The following is a 22,274-nucleotide window of genomic DNA, read 5'->3' as shown; positions in this document are numbered from 1 at the left end:
ATTTTCACCAAAAAAAAAAAGGTTGAGAAGTTAGAGGGTTGACATGTTGTGGGGTTGTTAACCAATGTCATAAAACAACATGTGTACTTCTGTTTCATGAGAAACTATTTGTTCTGTAAGCCTTCACCTGACGTACAATAAAAAAAAATAAGAACAAGTAAAAAGAAAAGCCCCCAAGAAAACAGGAAAAAAAAAAAAAAACCCACGAAGAAAGAAATGCACGCAGGGATTCCTCTGCACATCTGCGCAAGACGAGGGGGTAGGTACTAAGCCGCGCAGCACCGCCTGGCCAGAACGGGCTCCCAACTCGAGAAAAGGAAAAGAAAACAAACAAACAATTCCAAACAAACAAACAAACAAAAGCCCCGGGATCCCACCCGCGTCACAGCCTTGACCGGGAAGCAGTTCCACATTCAAACGGAGTTCTGCAGCCCCTGAGGAAGAAGCAAAGATGGTGCACGGAGCCAGGTATTTGAGCGAAAGGAGGAGGAGATGCTGAGAGGTAAGGAAGAAATCAAAAGAAGCAGAAAAAAGCAACACCAGCAGCCAACAAATGACCCTCAGGGAGCCAGCCAGTGCAGGCAGGTGGAACCCAAGCAGCCGGTGGTTCTCAGACAAGAGACTGTGGCTGCGGGAAGCAGAGGAGGCCGAGTGGGGGTGAAGAAGGGTGGGAGGTGGGAAAGCGTATATTGCAAATTGCTGGTTGTTTTGTCTCCTACTGGAAGGTCTGTGAAGCTGCTTTCTCATACCCCCGATCTGCTGGTCTCCAATAGGAGTCCAAAATGGCAGATCCGTGCTGCGTTAGCTGATAGGGGACCTCTGCATGAATCTCGCCTCACTCTCCTTCCTCTGTCAGCTTTCTCACTCCATTTGGTGCTTGGCTGAGTTCTTTATCTCTTCATTTGATTTGTTAGGGTTTCAGGATTGCTGTGTTCTCCGTTTGGCTTAGTTTTTCAGATCTTTGCTGTGGAGGGACGGCGTGGTGTTTCTGCCTAGAGCGCCATTTTGCCGGAAGTCCCTGTCCCTATTTTTTCTTCCATGATCTTTATTTTTTAGGTTTTAAATTTGGGTCCTTTATCTATCTTGAGTTAGTTTTTGTGTATGGTGTGAAGTATGGATCCTGTTTCACTTTTCTACAGATGGACGTCCAGTTTTGTCAGCACCATTTGTTTAAAAGACTGTCTTTTCCCCATTTATTGGACTTTGGTCCTTTGTCAAAGATCAGCTGACCATAGGTGGATGGATTTATGTCTGGGTTCTCAATTCTGTTCCATTGGTGTATGTGTCTGTCGTTGTACCAGTACCAGGCTGTTTTGACTACCAGGGCTGTATGGTAGGTTCTGAGATCAGGTAGTGTGAAGCCTCCTACTTTGTTCTTTTTCTTCAATAATGCTTTGCTTATCTGGGGCCGCTTTCCTTTCCATATAAAGTTTGTAATTAGTTTTTCCATTTTGTTAAAGAATGCTGTTGGTATTTGGATCGTGACTGCATTACATCTGCAGATCTCTTTGAGTAGAACTGACATTTTCACAATGTTGTCTTCGTGTCTATGGGCATGGTGTGTTTTTCCATTTATGTAGATCTCTTTTGGTTTCTTGCAATAGTGTTTTGTAGTTTTCTATATATAGGTCTTTTACGTCCCTGGTTAAATTTATTCCTAAGTATTTTATCTTTTTAGGGGCTATTATAAATGATATTGTTATCCTGACTTCCTTTTCGAGGTTTTTTTTGTTGGTATATAGAAATCCAGCTGATTTTTATATGTTGATTTTGTATGCTGATACTCTTCTTAATCTTTCTGTTTTTTTCAGTAGTTTTCTCATGGATTCTTTGGGGTTCTCTATGTATAGCATCATATCATCTGCCAATAGGAATAGTTTTACTTCTTCCTTTCCAATTTGGATTCCCCCATTACTAAACATTTAGATCAAAGATTCTATAGAAGAATCCTAATCAAAAGGCGGAAAATGCAGAACAGAATTTTAACTTCTCATGGACTCCAGACTTTCCAGAGCCATGGGGGTTGGATGAACCCCCTGAAACTGTTGCCCTGAAATAATGTTTAAAGCTTAACCAGAAACATCCCCTAAAGTCTTTTTAAAACCAAATAGTAGTTTAGCTTAACCTTAATAAAAAATATCTGCCTTGAGCATTATGCTCTTTAAGAACTATGTATATGGGATCAAAGTGACAATAGCAACTCAAAAAATTAGATAGGAACCTTAGGAGGCCATGAGTTTGTTACTGGGGGAGGAACAACTCATAAAAGGAGGGTGAATATGGCTGCATAACTGAAAAAATGTAATCAATGGCACTGAATTGTACACGTAGAAACTGTTGAATTTGTGTGTGTTTTGCTGTGTATATTCTCAACAACAACCACAAAATAAAATTTTTAAAAATGTTTGTTAAGGTGATGCATGCACTGGTTAAAAAATCAAATAGCCCAGAAGGGCTTTTAATGAAAAGCAAGAGTCCTCTGCTGCTCTCCTCTCTACCCTTCCCTGTCCCCAGTTTTACTTCTCAGAGGGTACAAGTTGAAGTCTTTTAATAGCTTTTTTTTCTCCTGGTGGACCCAGCATTTCCACTCCTAGGTATATAACCAAAAGAAATGAAAAGCGTGTACATGAATGTTTATAACAGCATTATGCGTAGTAGACAAAAAGTGGAAACAACCCACATGTTCATCAGCTGATGAATGAATAAACAAAGCATGGTATATCCATACAGTGGAATATTATTTTGCCAGTGAAAAGAATGAAGTTCTGATATATGCTTCAACGTGGATAAATATTGAAAACATAATGCTAAGTGAAAGAAGCCAGTCACAAAACTACTGCCAGATTGTACTTTGTACGAGTATATGATTCCACACATTATGTGGTTACATTTAAATGAAATATCCAAAGTAATCACATCTATAGAGACAGAAAGTATGTCAGTGTTTGCCAAAAGCTGGGGATGGAGAGTGACTCCTAATAGGTACAGGGTTTCTTTTTTGTGTGATAAAAATGTTTTAGATGTTATATTGTGGTGATAGTTGCATAACTCTGTGGGTATACTGAAACCATTGAATATTTCACTTTAAATGGGTGAATTCTATGGAGTGTGAATTAGATCTTTCACAGATAAAAATCAACATAAATCCAATCCCAAAATGTGAAGATTAATCAGATCCCCACGTTCCCACTTCTCAGTCATCTCTGACACCAGCTTCCCTCACGGCGCTTTTTCTCTCTGACCTTAGCCGCCTGGTACTAGGTCAGATCTCACTAGTTCAATGGACAGCGTTCTTCAGACTGCCAAATAGGTAGATGCTAGCCGCAAGCTCAGGAACCCACACTGCACCCTTACTTCTGACCTGCTAGCCGCAAATTTGGAGTTTTCCTACTACCCCTTCAGGATGCCAGCCCATAAGCTCGGGGGCCTCCCTTGGGCTCCCTTACATCTGCTCACTGCTCCTTTGGGTTTGATAATTTGCTGAAATGACTCACAGAGCTCGCAAAAAATACTATACTTACTATTACAGATTTATTTTAGCAAAAGGATATAAATCAGAATCAGCATAAAGAAGAGACACGTGGGACGAGGTCCAGGAGGGTTCCTTCCCATCGTGGAGTTTCCTGTCCCAAAAAAGTCATGCTACCCTCCCACGTTTATTGATGTGTTTCACCAAGCAGGAAGCTCATAGGGCTTCCATATCCAGAGTCTTTATTTGGCCCTCATTGTATAGTCCTGATTGAGGCCTTGTTGAGGCATGGTTGATTAAATAATGCCCTGCTCCCTCCCTGAGGTCAGCTGTATCAGGCCATAAGGCGGTCCTCCTGGCCAGGCCAGCTCCCACTCATTTGCACAAACCCTTAGATCTTGTTTAGAATAAGAGACCAAACCAAAAACCAAACTGGTTGTTGTCGAGTTAATTCTGATTCATAGCGACCCTACAGGACAGAGTAGAACTGCCTCATAGGGTTTCCAGCAAGTGACTGGTGGATTTGAACTGCCGACCTTTTGGTTAACAGCTGAGCTCTTAACCACTCCACCACCAGGACTCCCTAGATTAACGAAAGTATCTCAGTTACTCAGGAAATTCCAAGGGTTTAGAATTATATTTTAGGAAACAAGGACAAAGGTCGCATGTTAAATTCTTTACCCCACAGACCTCAATAAACATGTTTTTTAAAAAGTTAAAAAAAAAAAAAAAAGATATTGAGTGACAATACCAAGTGTTGGGGAATATGTGGAGCAACTGAAACTCCTTTTTTTTTTTCAGTTTATGGTGGTTTATTTTATTTTATTTTTTATTGTACTTTAGATGAAGGTTTACGGAACAAACCTGCTTCTCACTAACAGTACAGATATTGTTTTATGACACTGGTTAACAAACCCACAACATGTCAACACTCTGCTTTCTCAACCTTGTGTTCCCTATTACCAGCTTTCCTGCCCCCTCCTGCCTTCTCGTCCTTGTCCCTGGGCTGGTGTGCCACTTGAGTCTCATTTTGTTTTATGGGCCTGTCTAATCTTTGGATGAAGGTGAACCTCAGGAGCGGCTTCATTACTGAGTTAAAAGCGTGTCCGGGGGCCATACTCTCAGGGTTTCTCCAATCTCTGTCAGGCCAGTAAGTCTGGTCTTTTTTTGTGAGTTAGAATTTTGTTCTACATTTTTTTCCAGCTCTGTCTGTGACCCTCTATTGTGATCTCTATCAGAGCAGTCAGTGGTGGTAGCTGGGTACCATCTAGTTGTACTGGACTCAGTCTGGTGGAGGCTGTGGTAGTTGTGGTCCATTAGTCCTTTGGACTAATCTTTCCCTTATGTCTTTAGTTTTCTTCATTCTCCGTTGCTCCCGAAGGGGTGAGACCAATGGAGTATCTTAGATGATTGCTCACAAGCTTTTAAGACTCCAGATGCTACTCACCAAAGTAGAATGTGGAACATTTTCTTTATAAACTATGTTATGCCAGTTGAGCTAGATGTTGCCTGAGACCATGGTCCCCACGTCCCTCAGTCCAGCAATTCTGTCCCTCAGGGAGTTTGGATGTGTCTGTGGAGCTTCCGTGCCGTTGCCTTGTACAAATTGTGCTGGCTCCCCCAGCAACTTGAACTCTTAACACACTGATGTTGAGTGGGAATGTAAATTGGTAAAGTCATCTTGGAAACCTTTTTGGCAGTATCTAATAAAGTTTTGCGTACACATATCCTATGACCTAACAGTTCCGCTCCTAGATATGCTACACCTAGACCAAAAAACCAAACCCATTGCCATCAAGTCGATTCCAACTCATTGCGATCCTGTAGGACAGAGTAGAACTGCCCCATAGGGTTTCCAAGGCTATAAATCTTTACGGAAGCAGACTCCAACATCTTTCTCCCGTGGAGCTACTGGTGGGTTAGAACCGCTGACCTTTAGGTTAGCAGCCAGCACTTTAACCACTGTGCCACCAGGGTTCCTTAGCCTCTAGATATATACCCAAGAGAAAAGTGCACATATGTTCATCCAGCAACATGTACAAGAACATTTATAGAAGCGTTACTGCTAATAGCCCAAAACGGAAAACAACCCAAATATGTCTGTCAGCAATAGAATGAATAAATTCTGGAATATGCATATGATGTAATACTCTGCGATGAGAACAAATGAAATACTCCATAATGCTGCATGGATGAATCTTAAAAATATATTACTGAATGAAAGAAACCAGAATAACAGTACCTACTTATGATTTCATTTCTGTAAAACTCGAAGTTAATCTTATTGAGAAAGATGGGGCATTATGACTAGAAGGAGGCACATGGGAGTCTGCTGGGTCCTGCTGTATTTCCCAATCTGTGTTCAGTCTGTAAAATTTCATTGAGCTGCCCAGTCATAATTTGCGCATTTTCCTCTATGTGTTATACTTTAATTAAAGTTTACCTAAAAAAAATGATTGATAGACTCCAGTTTTTAAATGCTAGAGTAGAGATAGCTGTTTTCTCCTCATCTTGGAAATCATCTACAAACAATAACCACAACAAGAAATAGAGATATAAACCCTGTTTAACACTGGAGAAGTCTACAGCCCCAAACAGCAAAATACAAATGCAGTGATAATCAGTCAAAAATAAGGGAGACTCCAAGAGAAGATGTTGAGGAAGGATCAACAAATGCAGTGAAGGCCAAGCAAAGGTGAGCGGGACACCCGATGTGACCAATTTTGGTAGGAGCACAGGTTTCCACAGTAATTGGCAGCTCCTGATGGGAAAACCAGTTTTCTGTTACAAGGGGAGCAGACTCAGCGTAGTGCCAACAGCGTCCCTAGACAGTTTGACATGAAATACCAAGAAGCAGGGAAGACGAGGGCTGAACACAGACCATAAACTGTGTTTGCATGACTTGTCTGTTGTGATGTAGGTTGAAAGAGAGAGTCAGCAATGGGAGCAGCCCTACAGTGTGGATTCGTTGCAGTTAATTGTGGAGAAGTAAAGGTTAAAAAACTCATTCTCATATATAACCTGTATCATAAAGAGAATTCCTGCTAGCCTGCAATACAGCCGGGCCTTTCCCCACTGTGAACCTCCTAGAAATACTTGACATATGAAGAACTCTTTAAAAAATGAGTAGTAAATCAAAAAGAAACCAGCACCAGATGAAAATTGGGACCAAGAATATAGCCCTGCATTTAAAAAAAAAAGTTTTAATGAAGCAGTCAAGTCTTTAAAATAAATTAATAATAACAAGAATAGTAATAATAAAAACCGAAGGAGATATGAAAAAGGGCAAGTTTCTGGTATTTTTAGCTGTTATATTGAGACAGGATCTATCTCCCACCAAGACTCATAAGGTGACGCATTTCCCAAACATAGGAAGGGAGTTCAAATCTTGAGCAGCCAAAAAGAGTGTAAATATCCCCATAAAGATATGTAGGAGGAAAAAAAGTATATATATACGTACAGACACACACATGGTTTGGTTTCCTTTTCACTGAGCTCATCAGTTATAAATCTCTGCTTAATTAAACCAGTTTTTACTTTCTGCTTTAAGGAAATTTTGAACACTATCTTTCTACCCCAATACCGATTTCTAGCTCTTAGGATCTAGTTTAGTTAGACATCTTAAGAGTGAAGGTGTGACGTATTTATTCAGCCTTGTTCTTAACCTCCCTTTTTCTTCGTAGGTCTTCTTCACTACAGGGAATCTGATTGTCCTAGCCCCGCTTTCTTTTTTTCCATCATGTCCAAAGTAGATACAGCTTTAAAAAGTATAAATAAATAAAAAGGAAAATGAGGCAAAGCACTTGTAGCAGCAGTATGATCTTTCTAGAATGTTCTTCCAGGCAGGGGAAAAAAGACCACAATTACTGATCTTTGAAAATGTACTCTATTCTTTCTCTTACTGAAACCTTACTAATGTAAGGGGTGGGGAGAATTTCTTAAATAGATTTTCTGTCATTTTTTTTTGTTACTGACATCAATTGGTTCCTTCAAGAACATTTCAAAATGCAGTTGAGCAAAATAGGAGAGGTTTTGTAGCTATACGATTTTTTATATATATATATATTTTTTTTTATTGTACTTTAGATGAAGGTTTACAGAACAAATAGTTTCTCATTACACATATTGTTTTATGACATTGGTTAACAACCCCATGAAATGTCAACACTCCCTTCTCGACCTTGGAGGATGCTTTGTTTTTGTTTTTCGTTTTTTGGTGAAAATATACATAGCCAAATTTACCCTATTTCAAAAGTTTCTACATGTTCTATTCAGTGACATCAATTACATTCTTCCAGTTGTGCTGCTGTTCTCACTATTCTTTTCTAAATTATTCCATCACCGTTATCTTCAACTCATTGCCCCCTAGGCTTCCCATCAAACCTTTTGAGTTGCTGTTGTCAATTTTATACAATGTTTTTTTTTTTTTAAAAAAATTAAAACTGTTTGAATTCTTTTATTTGTAAGAGTAGGATTGAATAGAGTGATAGAATGAATACTAATACCCCATAAAGTAATGTCATATACAACCATAAACCTTCAGCAGGTTCAAATCAGGAGGCCCCAACAAAGTCACTTTTTCTGCCTCCCTCTACTCAGTCTGTGCTGTAGGCTGGTCTCAGAAACTGTTTCAGTAAAAACAGAGACCATTATAAAAGGATCTCATTCGTTTGTTTCTTATTTTGTTCAGCTGTCCATTCGTTCCTCCATCCAGGATATAAGGATGAGACTCTGTCTGTCTCCTTAAGGAGTCTAGGGAGGAAGGTAGACAGATATATAATTAACTGTAATTCAGTGTGATAAGTGCCATGAAAGTAGGAAATTCAGGATGCATGTGACACAGAATGACATTACTGGACTCTGCACATTTAAAGGATAAATAAAAGTCTGAGAGAAGGCAGAAAAAGCATTCCAGCCAGATGATATTACTGTCGACTGTACTTGGATGTATTAACTGTCTTTCATTGTCTCTGAAAAGTTAGTTGGTACCATTTCCTTTGAACGGAAATGACTTAGCATTCCTGCCTGATAAGTATCCCATAGTCAAATGATATGGTTTCTTAATTATCCTGCACACTAAACTTTTTTTTCAAGAAAATCAAAGTCTTACTTCTAACAGTTAGTGCTAAATTTCCTGTACTTGGGTTGATTTCTGTAATAGGAAGAGGTTACTATTTCCCACAGTTGGATTTCAGTTCTTATTTCAATCCATCTTGTCCAACTTCACCCAAAACTGAGTACATGGAAATATTTCTTTTTCTTAAAAACATTTTTGGAGTAGACTATCATGCTTTGGAGCGGCTTAAGTTTTTTTCTTCTTGATACAGGAAATATTAATAACATTTGTCTAGGTGTTTCTAGGCAGCACAAAACTGTTGAACTTTCCAGGAACACAGTCTTGAGATTTGCAAAGCTATAAAAATATTTTAAGACAAATGGAAGTATGTAAACATACATGTTATCAACTGTTTTATAATATTTGTCTTTTAGAAATAACGAGTCCCTTTTTGCAAAGCTGCAAAAATATTTTAAGCCAAATAAAAGTATGTAAGCATGCATGTTATCAGCTGTTTTCTAACATTTGTGTTTTAGAAATAACAAGTCCCTAGTGGGCCATAAAAACCCAGTGGGATTGAGAATGTTAGTTTCAAAATCTGGATTCTTTCCTGTATTATCATATCTGGCTAAACTTATGTGTTTTATCTGCATGCGAAACTGTTAAATCATAATTTCTCAAGGGACAATGCTTAGTACATTATTAATAATAATGAATTACATTACTAAATAAATAACAGCAGGCCAAGCTTGGACCAGTGATGAAAGTATGTCATGAACGAAGGATTATGATTAATCCAATTCTGTGCACTTGAGGTACAATTAGAAGGAAAGGATCAAGAGAGAGAGGGAGGGGGATAAATTAAAGTTTACAGTGACGTTTGAATTCACAGTCCCTGGTTATGAGACTAATCTCAAGGCTCAGCTGGAGAGGGTCTGCCTCCAAGCTCTCTCACGTGGCACTTGGCAGACCTCAGGTCCTGGTTGGCTGTTGGCTGAAGGCATCAGTTCTTTGCCAAGTGGCCTTCGTATAGTTCACAACCTGTCGGCTGGCTTCCCTCAGAGCAAGCAAGCAAGAGTACAAGAGAGCAAGAGAGAGGGTCTAAGGTGAAAGATACAGTCTTTTTGTAACCCAGTCTCAGAAGTCACACCCCATCGTTTGCCATATTTTAGTTGTTAGAGGCAAGTCACTAGGTCCAGCCCACACTCAAGGGGAGGGGATTACATAAGGTCATGGATACCAGAGGCAGGGCCATCGGGCCCATCTCAGAAGCTGCCTGCCACAAATAGAAAGGCACATGTGTTGCAGAATGTGATCACCAACAGTTTTAGTGTGAACAGAATTTAGAGAGTTTTATGTTCTCCACAAGATGAAGCCAAATGCAGAGTTTGGTCTAATAATATTTCTGATGGCTTCATCCATAACTTATAAAAGTGGGTTATGTGAAACTCTTGGGGGATGAGTCATTCTGGAAAGTCAAGTCTCTGGACAGATTTGTTCCATTAGAGACCAAATCTTAATAATTTGAGGTAGAATTCCTTCTGCACTTGATCACATACTTCCTCGTCTTCTTAAATACATTATTTGGTATAAATTAAAATCATTAATCATCCAGAGAAAATTAGCTGTGGTGTGTGTTACAAGGAGGAGATGCTTATGGAAGGGTATAGAACTGTTGGTCTCTTTCTAAAGAATTTGAGGCTTCATGTCTGGCTTTTATAATTTTCCTCCTTTGTTTCATTTGTTACTTGTCAGTTATCAGTACTTGCCCATTGCCTTTCTGTTTGCTGTTTCTAATCTCCTACAGGTTGATACCAAATAACTGAAGTTGGTTAAAACTATATGTGAAGTAAAAAGGGCCTATAGAGGGCTGGAAGGCTTGTCTGCAGTCTGCAGGTAATATTAATGATACCGTATTAGCTGCTCCAAGACGTTTTTGTTTGCAACTCAATTGTAAATTGTCACTGTAGGTGAGGCTCTGCTGACAGATAGATGAAATGATGTTGGGTCTAGTGGGTCAGTTCCTAATTAATCTTATAAGAGAGCTGAAAGTGGCTTGAGGACAAATAAGGGTGATACTTTGCTTGCTGAGCCAATATTCAGGATCTGTTCTTTCTTGAGAGTCCTTCTGGCTCAGTGGTTAAGAACTCTTCTTTCTTTGGTTTTCCAAACTTTGGCGGCTACTTAGGCAAAGTCTTCTCCCTCCTCTATGTCTGTATTCTAGGTAATCCCATAATTGAAGTCTGTATGTATATTGCTAGCTGCCATCAAGTCGGCCCCAACTCATGACAACCCCATGTACAATGGAATGAAACGCTGCCTGGTCCTGTGCCATCCCCATGATCAGTTGCAGATTGGATTGTTGTGATCCATAGGGTTTTCATTGGTTGATTTTTTGGAAGTAGATCACCCAGCCTTTCTTCCTAATCTGTCTTAGTCTGTAAGCTCCACTGAAACCTGCTGAGCATCAGAGCAAGCCATCACTGATAGATGGGTGGTGGTAGTTATACCTCACCCCAAAAACTTGAACCCAGTTTCAGCCTACATACCCAAAGCAGCAAGTACAATTTACTTTTCTATCTATATGAATTATTTTGTTGTTGTTGTTGCCAAAGCCTCTCAAATAGAAACATACCGCCCCTGCCACAAGGAAAAGCTATAAAGCAATGCGAAATCCGTGGAGCTCACATTTTTATTTGCATGTCTTTTAGGCCTTCTGTAGTGTTTTGCTCTGTGAGAGCACTGAGAACAGTGCAATAATCTCTGTACCTCGCTAGACAAAGACCTAGGAGGCCTACTAGAGGGGGCAAAGGTGGAACTCAGAAAGCACCCCCTGTGGTACTCAGGCTTTGAGACACTTTCTTCAGAATCATAGACTATGAGGGCTGGGGGGCGGGCAGTGCTTTAAAACATCGTTAGTCTTTTTCCCTAGCTCTGATCACTTGAAGATAATGAACAGTGAAGCTAAAGATTATGGGAATTACATGCCTCTCCTACTTATCTTTTTCTTCTACACAGCATAGAATTTCTTTTCTAGGAGCAGTTTCTCTATTTAGCAATCCCATAAACGGTGGTTTCAAGCTTCTGCAAACCCTTGCAGCCTAATACCCATATGATTTGTGTACCCAGCCACGTTTCCTTAAAACTGAGTACTGTTGGGTTCTGTAACTTCAGTCCTTCTTCTTCCCCTTCTTCATTCTCAGCCTTGCAGAGGCCATCGAACTAGGGACCCCCAAAGCTATTTGTCACATCTTCATAAAAAGAAATAAGTACACATCAGTTCTTTATGCAGACAATCCATGATTTATAAAAGAGCAGCCAACTAGGAATTACAAGACTGAGATCCTGCCTTTTTCGTTTATGTGTCTCTGACATTAGACCACTTAATTACTTTTTTCTGGGCATCATTATCTTCCTGTCCCATCAGGTTGTAGGCACTGAATGAGGTAACCCTTGCGAAAGCAGTAAAATTACTGTACAAAATAATTTTCTTAGTTCTTCTGTCTTAAAACACACACACACACACGCACACACACACGTGCACATGCCTCTTGATCCCATTTGTCCTGCCAACTGCCACTCCATTTCTTTGCTTACTTTTATATCAAAACTCAAGTTTTTTATACTTCCTGTCCCAATTCCTGTCCCTGTACTCTAAAATCCACTCCATTCAGGACTTTACACCTACCATTCTACTGAAATTGCCCTTGTCACGGTCAGTGAACTCCACATTGCTGTATCCAGTGGTCAGTTGTCATCTTACCTCACAGCCCCTTTTGACACAATCGATCACTCTCCCCTTGAGATGTTTCCTTCACTTGACTTCCAGGACACAGTCTTTTAATATTCCTTCGGCATCATTGGGAGCTTTTTTTCAGTAATCTCTGCTGGTACTTCCTCTCTTCCCTGACTTCTTAATGTTAGAAGGCCTCCAGATCTCAGTCTTGAGTCCTCTGCTCTTCTCCATACTGTTGTTGTTGTTAGGTGTGTCGACTCAGTTCCAACTTATAGCTACCTTATGTACAACAGAACGAAACACTGTGTGCCATCCTCACAATCGTTGTTATGCTTGAGCCTATTGTTGCAAACACTGTGCCAGCCCATCTTGATGAAGGTCTTCCTCTTTTTCACTGATCCTGTACTTTTACCAAGCATGATATCCTTCTCCAGAGACTAGTCCCTCTTGATAACTTTTCCAAAGTACATGTGTCTCACCATCCTTACTTCTAAGTAGAATTCTGGTTGTACTTCTTCCAAGACAGATTTTTTCGTTCTTCTAGCAGTCCATGGTATAATCAACTTTCTTTGCCAACACCATAATTCAAAGGCGTCAGTTCTTCTTTGGTTGGTCTTCCGTATTCGTTGTCCGGCTTTCGTATGCATATGAGGCAATTGAAAATACCATGGCTTGGGTCAGGGACACCTTAGTCCTCAAGGTGACATCTTTGCTTTTTAACACTTTAAATAGGTCTTTTGCAGCAGATTTGCCCAGTGCAATACTTCATTTGATTTCTTGACTGCTGCTTCCATGGGCATGGATTGTGGCACCAAGTAAAGTGAAATCCTTGACAACTTAAACCTTTTCTCTGTTAATCATGATGTTGCTTATTGGTCCAATTGTGAGGATTTTTGTTTTCTTTATATCGAGGTGCAATCCATACTGAAGGCTGTAGTCTTTGATATTCATCAGCAAGTGCTTCAAATCCTCTTCACTTTCAGCAAGCAGTGTTGTATCATCTGCATATCACAGGTTGTTAATGAGTCTTCCTCCAATCCTGATGCTGCATTCTTCTTCATACAGTCCAGCTACTCAGATTGTTTGCTCAACATAGAGATTGAATAAGTATGGTGAAAGGATACAACCCTGACGCACACCTTTCCTGACTACAAGCCATGCAGTATCCCTTGTTCTGTTCCAACAACTGTCTCTTGGTCTATATACAGGTTCCTCAACAGCACAATTAAGTATTCTGGAATTCTCATTCTTTGCAATGTTATCCATAATTTGTTATGATCCACACAGTCGAATGCCTTTGCGTAGTCGATAAAACACAGGTAAACGTCTTTCTCGTATTCTGTGCTTTCAGCCAAGATCCATCTAACATCAGCAGTGATATCTTTCATTCCATGTCCTTTTCTTAATCTGTCTTGAATTTCTGGCAGTTCCCTGTCAATGTACTACTGCAACTGCTTTTGAATGATCTTCAGCAGAATTTTACTTGTGTGTGATATTAATGATATTGTTCAATAATTTCTACATTCTCTTGGATCACCTTTCTTTGGAATGAGCACAAATATGGATCTCCTCCAGTTGGTTGGTCAGGTGGTTGTCTTCCGAATTTCTTGTCATAGGACGGTGAGCATTTCCAGCGCTGCATTCGTTTGTTGAAACATCTCAATTGGTATTTTGTCAATTCCTGGAGCCTTGTTTTTCTCCAGTGCCTTCAGTGCAGCTTGGACTTCTTCCTTCACTGCCATCGGTTTTAGATCATATGCTACCTCCTGAAATGGCTGAATGTCAGCCAGTTCTTTTTGGTACAGTGACTGTTCGTGTATTCTTTCCATCTTCTTTTGATACTGCCCGTTCTTCTTTTGATACTGTCATTCAATATTTTCCCCATAGAATCCTTCAGTACTGCAACTTGAATTTGCAACTTGCAGGCTTGAATTTTTCTCTTCTGTTCTTTCAGCTTGAGAAATGCCGAACATGTTTTTCCCTTTTGCTTTTCTAACTCCAGGTCTTTGCACATTTCATTATAATACTTCACTTTGTCTTCTCGAGCCGCCCTTTGAAATCTTCTGTTCAGCTCTTTTACTTCATCATTTCTTCCATTCGCATTAGCTACTCAACGTTCAAGAACACATTTTAGAGTCTCTTCTGACATCCGTTTTGGTCTTTTCTTTCTTTCCTCTCTTTTTAATGACCTCTTGCTTTCTTCATGTATCATGTCTTTGATGCCATTCCACAGCTCATCTGTTCTTTGGTCATTAGTGTTCAGTGCATCAAATCTATTCTTGAGATGGTCTTTAAATTAAGGTAGGATATATTTAATTAAATTAAAGGTCAGATTTTGGCTCTTGTGGACTTGCTGTAATTTTCTTCAGCTTCAACTTGAACTTGCATAAGAGCAATTGATGGTCTCTTCCGCAGTTGGCCCCTGGTCTTGTTCTGACTGATGATACTGAGCTTCTGTATTGTCTCTTTCCACAGATGTAGTAGATTTGATTCCTGTGTATTCCATCTGGTGAGGCCCCCGTGTATACTTTCTGTTTATATTGTTGAAAAAAATTATTTGCAATGAAGAAGTCATTAGTCTTGCAAAATTCTGTTATGCGGTATCTGGCCTCGTTTCTATCACCAAGGCCCTATTTTCCAACTACTGATCCTTCTTCTTTGTTGCCAACTTTCTCATTCCAATCACCAGTAATTATCAATGTTTCTTGATTGCATGTTTGATCAATTTCAGACTTCAGAAGTTGGTAAAAATCTTTAATTTTTTCATCTTTGGCTTCAGTGGTTGGTGTGTAAATTTGATTAGTAGTTGTATTAACTGATCTTCCTTGTAGGCATATGGATATTATTCTATCACTGACGGTGTTGTACATCAGGATAGATCTTGAAATGTTCTTTTCACAATGAATGCACCACCATTTCTCTTCAATTAGTCATTCCCAGCATAGTAGAACATATGATTGTCTGATTCAAGATGGCCAATACTAACCTGTTTCAGCTCACTAATACTGATTCAGAATGGCCAATACCAGTCTGCTTCAGCTCACTAATACCTAGGATATTGATCTTTATGCGTTCCATTTCATTTTTGATGACTTCCAATTTTCCTAGATTCATACTTCGTACATTCCACGTTTTGATTATTAATGGATGTTTGCAGCTGTTCCTTCTCATTTTGAGTCGTGCCACATCAGCAAATGAAGGTCCCGAAAGCTTGACTCCATCCATGTTATTAAGGTCAGTTCTACTTTGAGGAGGCAGCTCTTCCCAGTTGTATTCTGAGGGGCTTATCTTCTGGTCCTGTATCAGACAATGTTCTGCTGCTATTCATAAGGTTTTCACTGGCCAGCTTTTCTCAGAAGTAGGCCGCCAAGTCCTTCTTCCTAGTCTATCTTAGTCTGGAGGCTCTGCTGAAATCTGTCCATCATGGGTGAGCCTGCTGATATTTAAAATACTGGTGACAGTAGCTTCCAGCATCACAGCAACATGCAAGCCACCACAGTATGACAAACTGACAGATGAGTAGTAGTCTCCATACTGAGTCCTGGGGTTATCTCATTAAGTGTCCAGGCTTTAAATACCATCTATAAGATGACTCCCAAATTTATATCCCAGCCCAGACCTCATTCATGAACTTCAGGTTTGTATATCTAACTGCCCACATAACATTTTCATTGTGTTCTGATAGTTATCTCAAGCTTAACATATCCACAACTGAACTACTGATCTTCCTCCCCAAATCTGCTATGCCCAGAGCCCTTCCCAACTCAGTTGACAGCAACTCCATATTTCCAGTTGTTAGTTGCTTCGGCCAAAAACCTTAGAGTCGTCCTTGACGCCCCTCTGTCCTCTCACACCTCACATCCAGTCTTTAAGGAAATCTAGATTTAATTAGAATAAAAAAATCCAGAATCCTACCACTTCTTACCACCTCCACTGGTCCCTCTTTGGCCTAAACCCTCATCACCTCTTGTCTGGATTACTGCTGTAGCCCCCACGCTTCTATCCATGACCCTCTACAGACTGCTTTCAACAGAGCAACCAGGACAATCCTTTTAAAATGGAAGTCCAGTCATGGTGCTCCTGCAGTAGCTTCCCATTTCACTGCACTGGACAAATTACTTAATTTCTCTGTGCCTCAACTGTATAAAAGAGAATAATACTAGCACATTTGTCAGGAGGTCATGGGATTCAATGAGGTAATGTACATGAAACACTTAACAACCAAGGCTGGTTCATAGAAAATAATGATATTTAGTTGTTGTTGTTCTTATTAGTTTTCCAGTGAACCCTCCAAATCAGAAGCCCTACTTTCATCTCCTCATCATTCCTCTTCAGTGCTTGAGGTGAGAGGGTTCTGTAGAAAGGTCTGGATTCTGGGTACCTAGCTCATTGCTCTCAGGCAGAATCCACAGTCCTTTAGTGCCAGAGAGTAGTATGTCCAGAAACACTGTTCATTTAAACAAAGGAAATTCCATTCCTCGCTTTGCTGTTTTTATAAGCCAAGTAGTACTTGGTTTCCAGGGCTAAATAGGAGTTGCTTTGTCATTGGAAGTGTTGTTTTGCCAGTTACAAATTACTTCCTAAAAAAAAAAAAATCTATCTTGAGGCTAGCTGAATGGTGCTACTACTAGCCATGAGTGATGCTATCTTATCTTGATATATATTATATTAGTTTTCTATTGCTACGTTAAAAATTGCCAAATTTTAGCAGCTTAAAACACACATATGTCATCTCCCAGTTTCTGCCGGCTGGAAGTCTGGACATGGCTAGCTGGGTCCTCTGCTTAGGAACTCCCAAGACTACAGTCAAAGTTTTGGCTGACTTGTGTTCTCATCTGGGGGCTCCATTAGGTAAGCTCCACTTCTACGCTCACTCAGGTGGCTGGCAGAATTCATTTCCTTGAAGCTGTGGGAATGAGGGCCTGGCTTCTTACTGGCTGTAGCTGGAGGCTGCTTTCAGCTCCTAAAGGCTGCTTACAGTTTCTAAAGGTCACCTACAGTTTCTACGATATGAGCTTCCCTAATATGTCCACATACTTTATCAAGCCAGCAAGGACTAGAAAAGGCTAGAGCAAGTCTGTGAGCAAGAGTTACATAATTATGGAAGTGACATCCCATCACTTTTGCTAAATTCTGTGAGTTAAATACAAATCACAGGTCTTGTCCACAATCAAGGGGAGGTGATTTTACAAGGGTCTGGATACCAGGAGATGAGGATAATGGGGAGCCACTCTAGAGTCTGTCCAGCACACACATGGATAAATCAAAATTAGCTACAGGGAAAAGAAAGGCAGAGAGAGCATCATAGTATGTATGATCACAGACATCTGTATTATAATATTAATGAACTATAAAACAGAATCTAAAACATGGCTTTAGTGGGTACTTGGGTGTTACCAGTAAGGTGACTCAGCAGAGTTCCCTTTTTATTCCACTTGCTTAGTAGTTTACACGTACCTTATTGTATCTGCTTGCCTATACTTGGTTGTGTTGACAATAAATTAATGTGATAATTAAAAAAAAAAAAAATTAGTTCCTAGCTTTTGAGGCATTTGTTCCCTGTGGGATAATGAAGGGAGGAAATCCCCAGGCAACTTCCCACTTCTTCTTTGACTGAACATTTTATCTGATGTCTTCTCTCACCCCTTTTGATATTTTTATTACATTTGTGATACCACATACTTTTTTTCCCTTCATATAAGCCATACCTCTCTGGACTTATTAGTACCAGGAAGGAACATTTAGCATTTTATGTTCCGACTCGTATTCTCCACCATGCTTCGCTGGTTTTTATAACCAAGCAAAAAGAGAAAGGAAAATTTAACCGTAAGACTTGCTAATGGTAACATAAAATACAAAGTCCTTGATGTAGAAAAGAGCACTGAACTGGGGCCTTCTGAGCCTCGCTCTGCCACTAACTAGCTCTGTGACACCCCTGAGTTTAAGTTGAATCTTCTGTCTGAATTCTAGCAGAAGAGACTGAAAGAAAGAAGATTCTGTTTTTGAGAGTCTGAGAGGACATGAGGAAGATAAGAAAAGTTTCTAGGGGACCTAACCCACGAACAAATGGAGGAGGGACTGGGGCAACCAAACTTGGTCTGGTTGTAAAGCAGCCAGGCCACAAAGCCTCAGGCCTGAGCAGCTTCTGCCCCATCGGCCTGGAAGGGGGGATGGGGGCGTAGGGGGGTGGAGAGAAAAGGAGGGGACCTCCCACTTTTTTTTTTCTTTTTAAGATTACCTTGGCATATTCTTGACACTTTGCATTTCCATGTAACTTTTACAATTAACTTGAAATTATCGTCCCTCCTTTAAAAAAAAAATGCTGCTAGAATTTTGATTGGCAATCCTTTGAGGAGAATGGGCATCTTTACTATACTGAATTTTGTAGTCCCTGAGAGTGATCTCTCTCTCTTTTTATTTGGGTCTTCTTTAATTTCTCTTAATGATGTTTTATAATTTTCTGTGTAAAGGTCTTCACATTTTTTATTAGATTTATTCTTAAGTATTTGGTAAGGTTTCTTTTTAATGTTACTGTAAATGGTTGCGCAGTGGTTAAAGCGATCGACTGCTAACTGAAAGGTTGGCAGTTCGTAACTACCATTGACTCCATGGGAGAAAGATGTGGCAGTCTGCTTCTGTAGAGATTTACAGCCTTGGAAACCCTGTGGGGTCGCTGTGAGTCGGAATCGACTCGACAGCAGTGGGAATAAATGGTATTATTTAAAAAAAAAAATTTCCTAATTACTTACTGCTAGTATTAGAAATAGAATTGTTCTTTATATACTGACAAGTATAAATTTTTTAACTATAAGATTTTACAAGGCTAAAAAGTATGTATCATTTTAAGAACCATCTAATATGCATATCATCATGGAAATACTGGGTAAATTGAAAAAAGTAACCTTGTATTAAATCCAGAGTTGTAATGTTGGAGAATTCCAAAGGAAACCAGGAGGGGCCTGTTCCTAAGCTGTGTGAGTTCTATGTTGGTTGCTTGAGAGAGATTGCCTAGGGCTTGCTTTCTCTGAGAATGTCGGGATGCTTTTTTCTCTTCTTCAGATATTCTGGGCCCTCTCCCAGCCATCCCACACTGGGGAACACTCAGGCAGATGAGGAGCAGGAGGGATCGGAGTGAATGGAGATCTCACCAGGCTTCCCTCCCGTCTTAACGCTCACCAGGGATGAGCAGTAAGCCTGTCCAACGTCAGGCATTGCAGCGTGCTGACGTGGTGATGACAGTGCTGCTGCCTTAAACTCATACTGCTTTGTTTTTCCAGGTCTTTAAAGGAGAATTTCAACTACCTGACTTTCTTAAAGAACAGCCCCAGGTATGGTATCTGCCTCCTCTTCTTGCATAACAGATAGACTCTTGCATTGAAATAATCTGTTTTAAGAGATAATGATATGTGCTCATGGTAGGAAGATTGGCCTCTGATAATTGTTGGTTTTTAACAGTAATTCAGCTCACAGTCTTAGTTTCAGAGAGCTCATTGTTTTCTAAAACTAGGGCAATACTTTATTGATAACAAAAATCCAAAGGCTTGAGATCACTCTCAAGCCACAACAGTATTCCACATCCAAGAATCTGGCCTTGGTGATCTGCTCCAGCTTCTGATACCTGACTTAAAATAAAAATGTACAGCCCCCTTCTTTGTTCTTATTTCATATCCATCCATGGTTTTTTAACTTTTCTCTATTTAGAGCCTAGAAGACTTGTGAATACATTTATATACACGGCCATTGACCCTCAACTATAAAGTCCCCCAAGTTGGTGAAAGGATGCTGAGAGTTGAAGCTTGTAACTTCTGCTTTTTAAAACAGATTCAGTTATCCCTGTAATTGCACCCTCTAACTTCCCAGCATTCCGATATTGTTTCTTGAGTTAAAGAGAAACGGGGAGTGAGAGTTAGGACTGGCCTGCCTAGAGGAGCTCGCAGAATGCTGTGCATCAAGCAGCTCTTCCATTCCCAGGTCCTCACAGGAGAGGAATTGAGAATCACTGGTTGAGTGCAGCAGCGACATCCCTTCTAGCACAGTGATCGTGCGATTGCCTCTAAGCTGTTGCCACCAGAGATCAGCTTGGTAACAGGAAATGAAGGCTTGGCACTGGACTCAAGTTCTAAAGAATGTTCCAGATGTGGCTTAGTGAGGGAACTGACCACCTCACAGACTCTGGGTAAAGTCTGCAGCAAGCCTGGCATAAATGGGCCAGCCTCTCTAAGAGACACTGTGTCTCATACCAGGGATGAGGGCTCTGTCATTCCTGAAGTGAGTGAATTCTCTCTGGTAACAGTGAGCCATCAATAATTGGTACGTATTATGTGAGAATATCAAATTGCTTTCAAGGCACATTCTTAACAGCATATATACAATTTTAATCCATCCATTCATTTATTTCATTTATTCAACAAATATTTACTGTATCTATTATGAGTGAGGAATTGGAATGAGTCCTCAGGAATCAAAGATACAAAAGATCTTTTCTGGGCTCAAGGAACTCCTGATCTATCTGGAAGACTGATCAACTCTTGCAGACAACAGGGTGTAGGGTCCTGGGCCCAGGTTGGGGCATCATGTCCCAGAAACCTGGATGGATTCATGATTGGGGGTCAGTCACTTATAGGCTGTGGTAATTGGAGCCAGAGGATAATACAAGAGGCAGAGTCTTGAAAGAATATCAAATACGTAGGAAGAATTTGGGAATAGATTGGGTGATGGTTGAACAACATGGTGAATGAAAGTTAATGTCACTGAAGTGTACGTAGGAAGACTGTCAAAATGGCAAATGTTTTGTTACATATCTATTTACCATGATTTTTTTTTTTTTTAAAAAGACTGGTTTGCATAAGTCTGAAGGAGTGAAGAAAGGGGATTTGAGACTAAAACTAAAGGAACACCCCCACCTCACAGCACACACAAAAGCCATTTCCAGGTGGATTTGCAGAGCTAGATGTGAAAAGTAAAATAATAACGTTTTTAGAAAATAATAGAGGAGATATCTTCATGACCTTAAGAGGGAAGATTTTTCAAACAAGACATAAAAAGTACTAATCAATAATTTAAAAATTGATAAGTTGAACTACATTACAATGAAGAATTTTTACTTATTAAAAAGTATCATAAAGAGAGTGAACGAGTAATCCTTAAGTGGGAGGAGATATTTGAAACAAAGGACCCATCTGTGGAATCTGGAGAATTCCTACAAACCAATAAGAAAACGTCAGTTAAAAACCAGACAGAACACTTCACAGCCCTTCACTCTGGTTAACATCACTTCACACATCACACACGCACATATTTAGGAAAGGACCTATAAAGGATTTTATTTTAACTTCTAATAAATGAGAAGAGCGCATAGAGCTTCCGTGAGTTGTTTGCTGTCACACAGCTTGTTGTTGGCAAATGAAGAAAAAGTCCAGGTGTCCTCATGCACAGCTCAGTGCCTTTCCAGGCCCCCAGGACACCCCAGGTTTCCCTGCAGTCTCTGTGCCAGTTGCCATATCCCGATCCATGCTATCACTGTCGGCTCTGTTTCCCTCCAAAACCTGCTTCCTGGGAATTAAAATCAGCCTCAAGATTTATTGTGAACATAAGTAGTCATGTTATCTAACCCAAAGGGATGTACCTTTTAAACTGCTGTCTAAACGTTGAATAAATTTTTTTTTCCTCATTAAGGGAATTTGAAGAATCAGAGAATGGAGGAGGGGGGAACAGTGACTATTCTGCCCACTTGTAAGAAAACCCATTTACTGTGTCTTACCCTCCATACTGCCACCAGGTGGTACAAATATGATTACAGATTTCTGAAGGGTCCCCTTGGTTTTTAGGACAAAATCCAAATACCTTAGAAGGTTCATCATGATTCCCCTCAGCCTTCTCTCATTAGCCTTCTTTCTCAGTCTCTCTCTTTTCTCCAGCCATAGCCACCTGATCTCCTCTACTCCCATCCTTTACACTTCATTTTAGAAGTAAAAACAGCAAGTGTAAACAGTGGTTTAAACATATTTAGATTA

General features: G+C 40.1%; 1 protein-coding gene across 3 annotated transcripts in view; it reads left to right on the top strand.

Moving 5' to 3' along the window:
• Positions 1 to 22,274, top strand: part of TPST1 (tyrosylprotein sulfotransferase 1) — a 112,546-nt gene that overhangs the window by 85,828 nt on the left and 4,444 nt on the right. For all 3 annotated transcript variants that reach the window (XM_004380781.2, XM_023735311.1, XM_023735312.1), the window contains exon 4: positions 19,539 to 19,589. In XM_004380781.2, coding sequence (XP_004380838.1) covers positions 19,539 to 19,589 — 51 coding nt within the window. The remainder of the gene's footprint in view (positions 1 to 19,538; positions 19,590 to 22,274) is intronic.

The sequence above is a fragment of the Trichechus manatus genome, unplaced genomic scaffold, assembly GCF_000243295.1.
Source record: "Trichechus manatus latirostris isolate Lorelei unplaced genomic scaffold, TriManLat1.0 scaffold00077, whole genome shotgun sequence".
Taxonomy (NCBI): Eukaryota; Metazoa; Chordata; class Mammalia; order Sirenia; family Trichechidae; genus Trichechus; species Trichechus manatus.
Note: the sequence above shows the minus strand (reverse complement) of the source record. Positions and strands in the feature narration are given on the sequence as shown.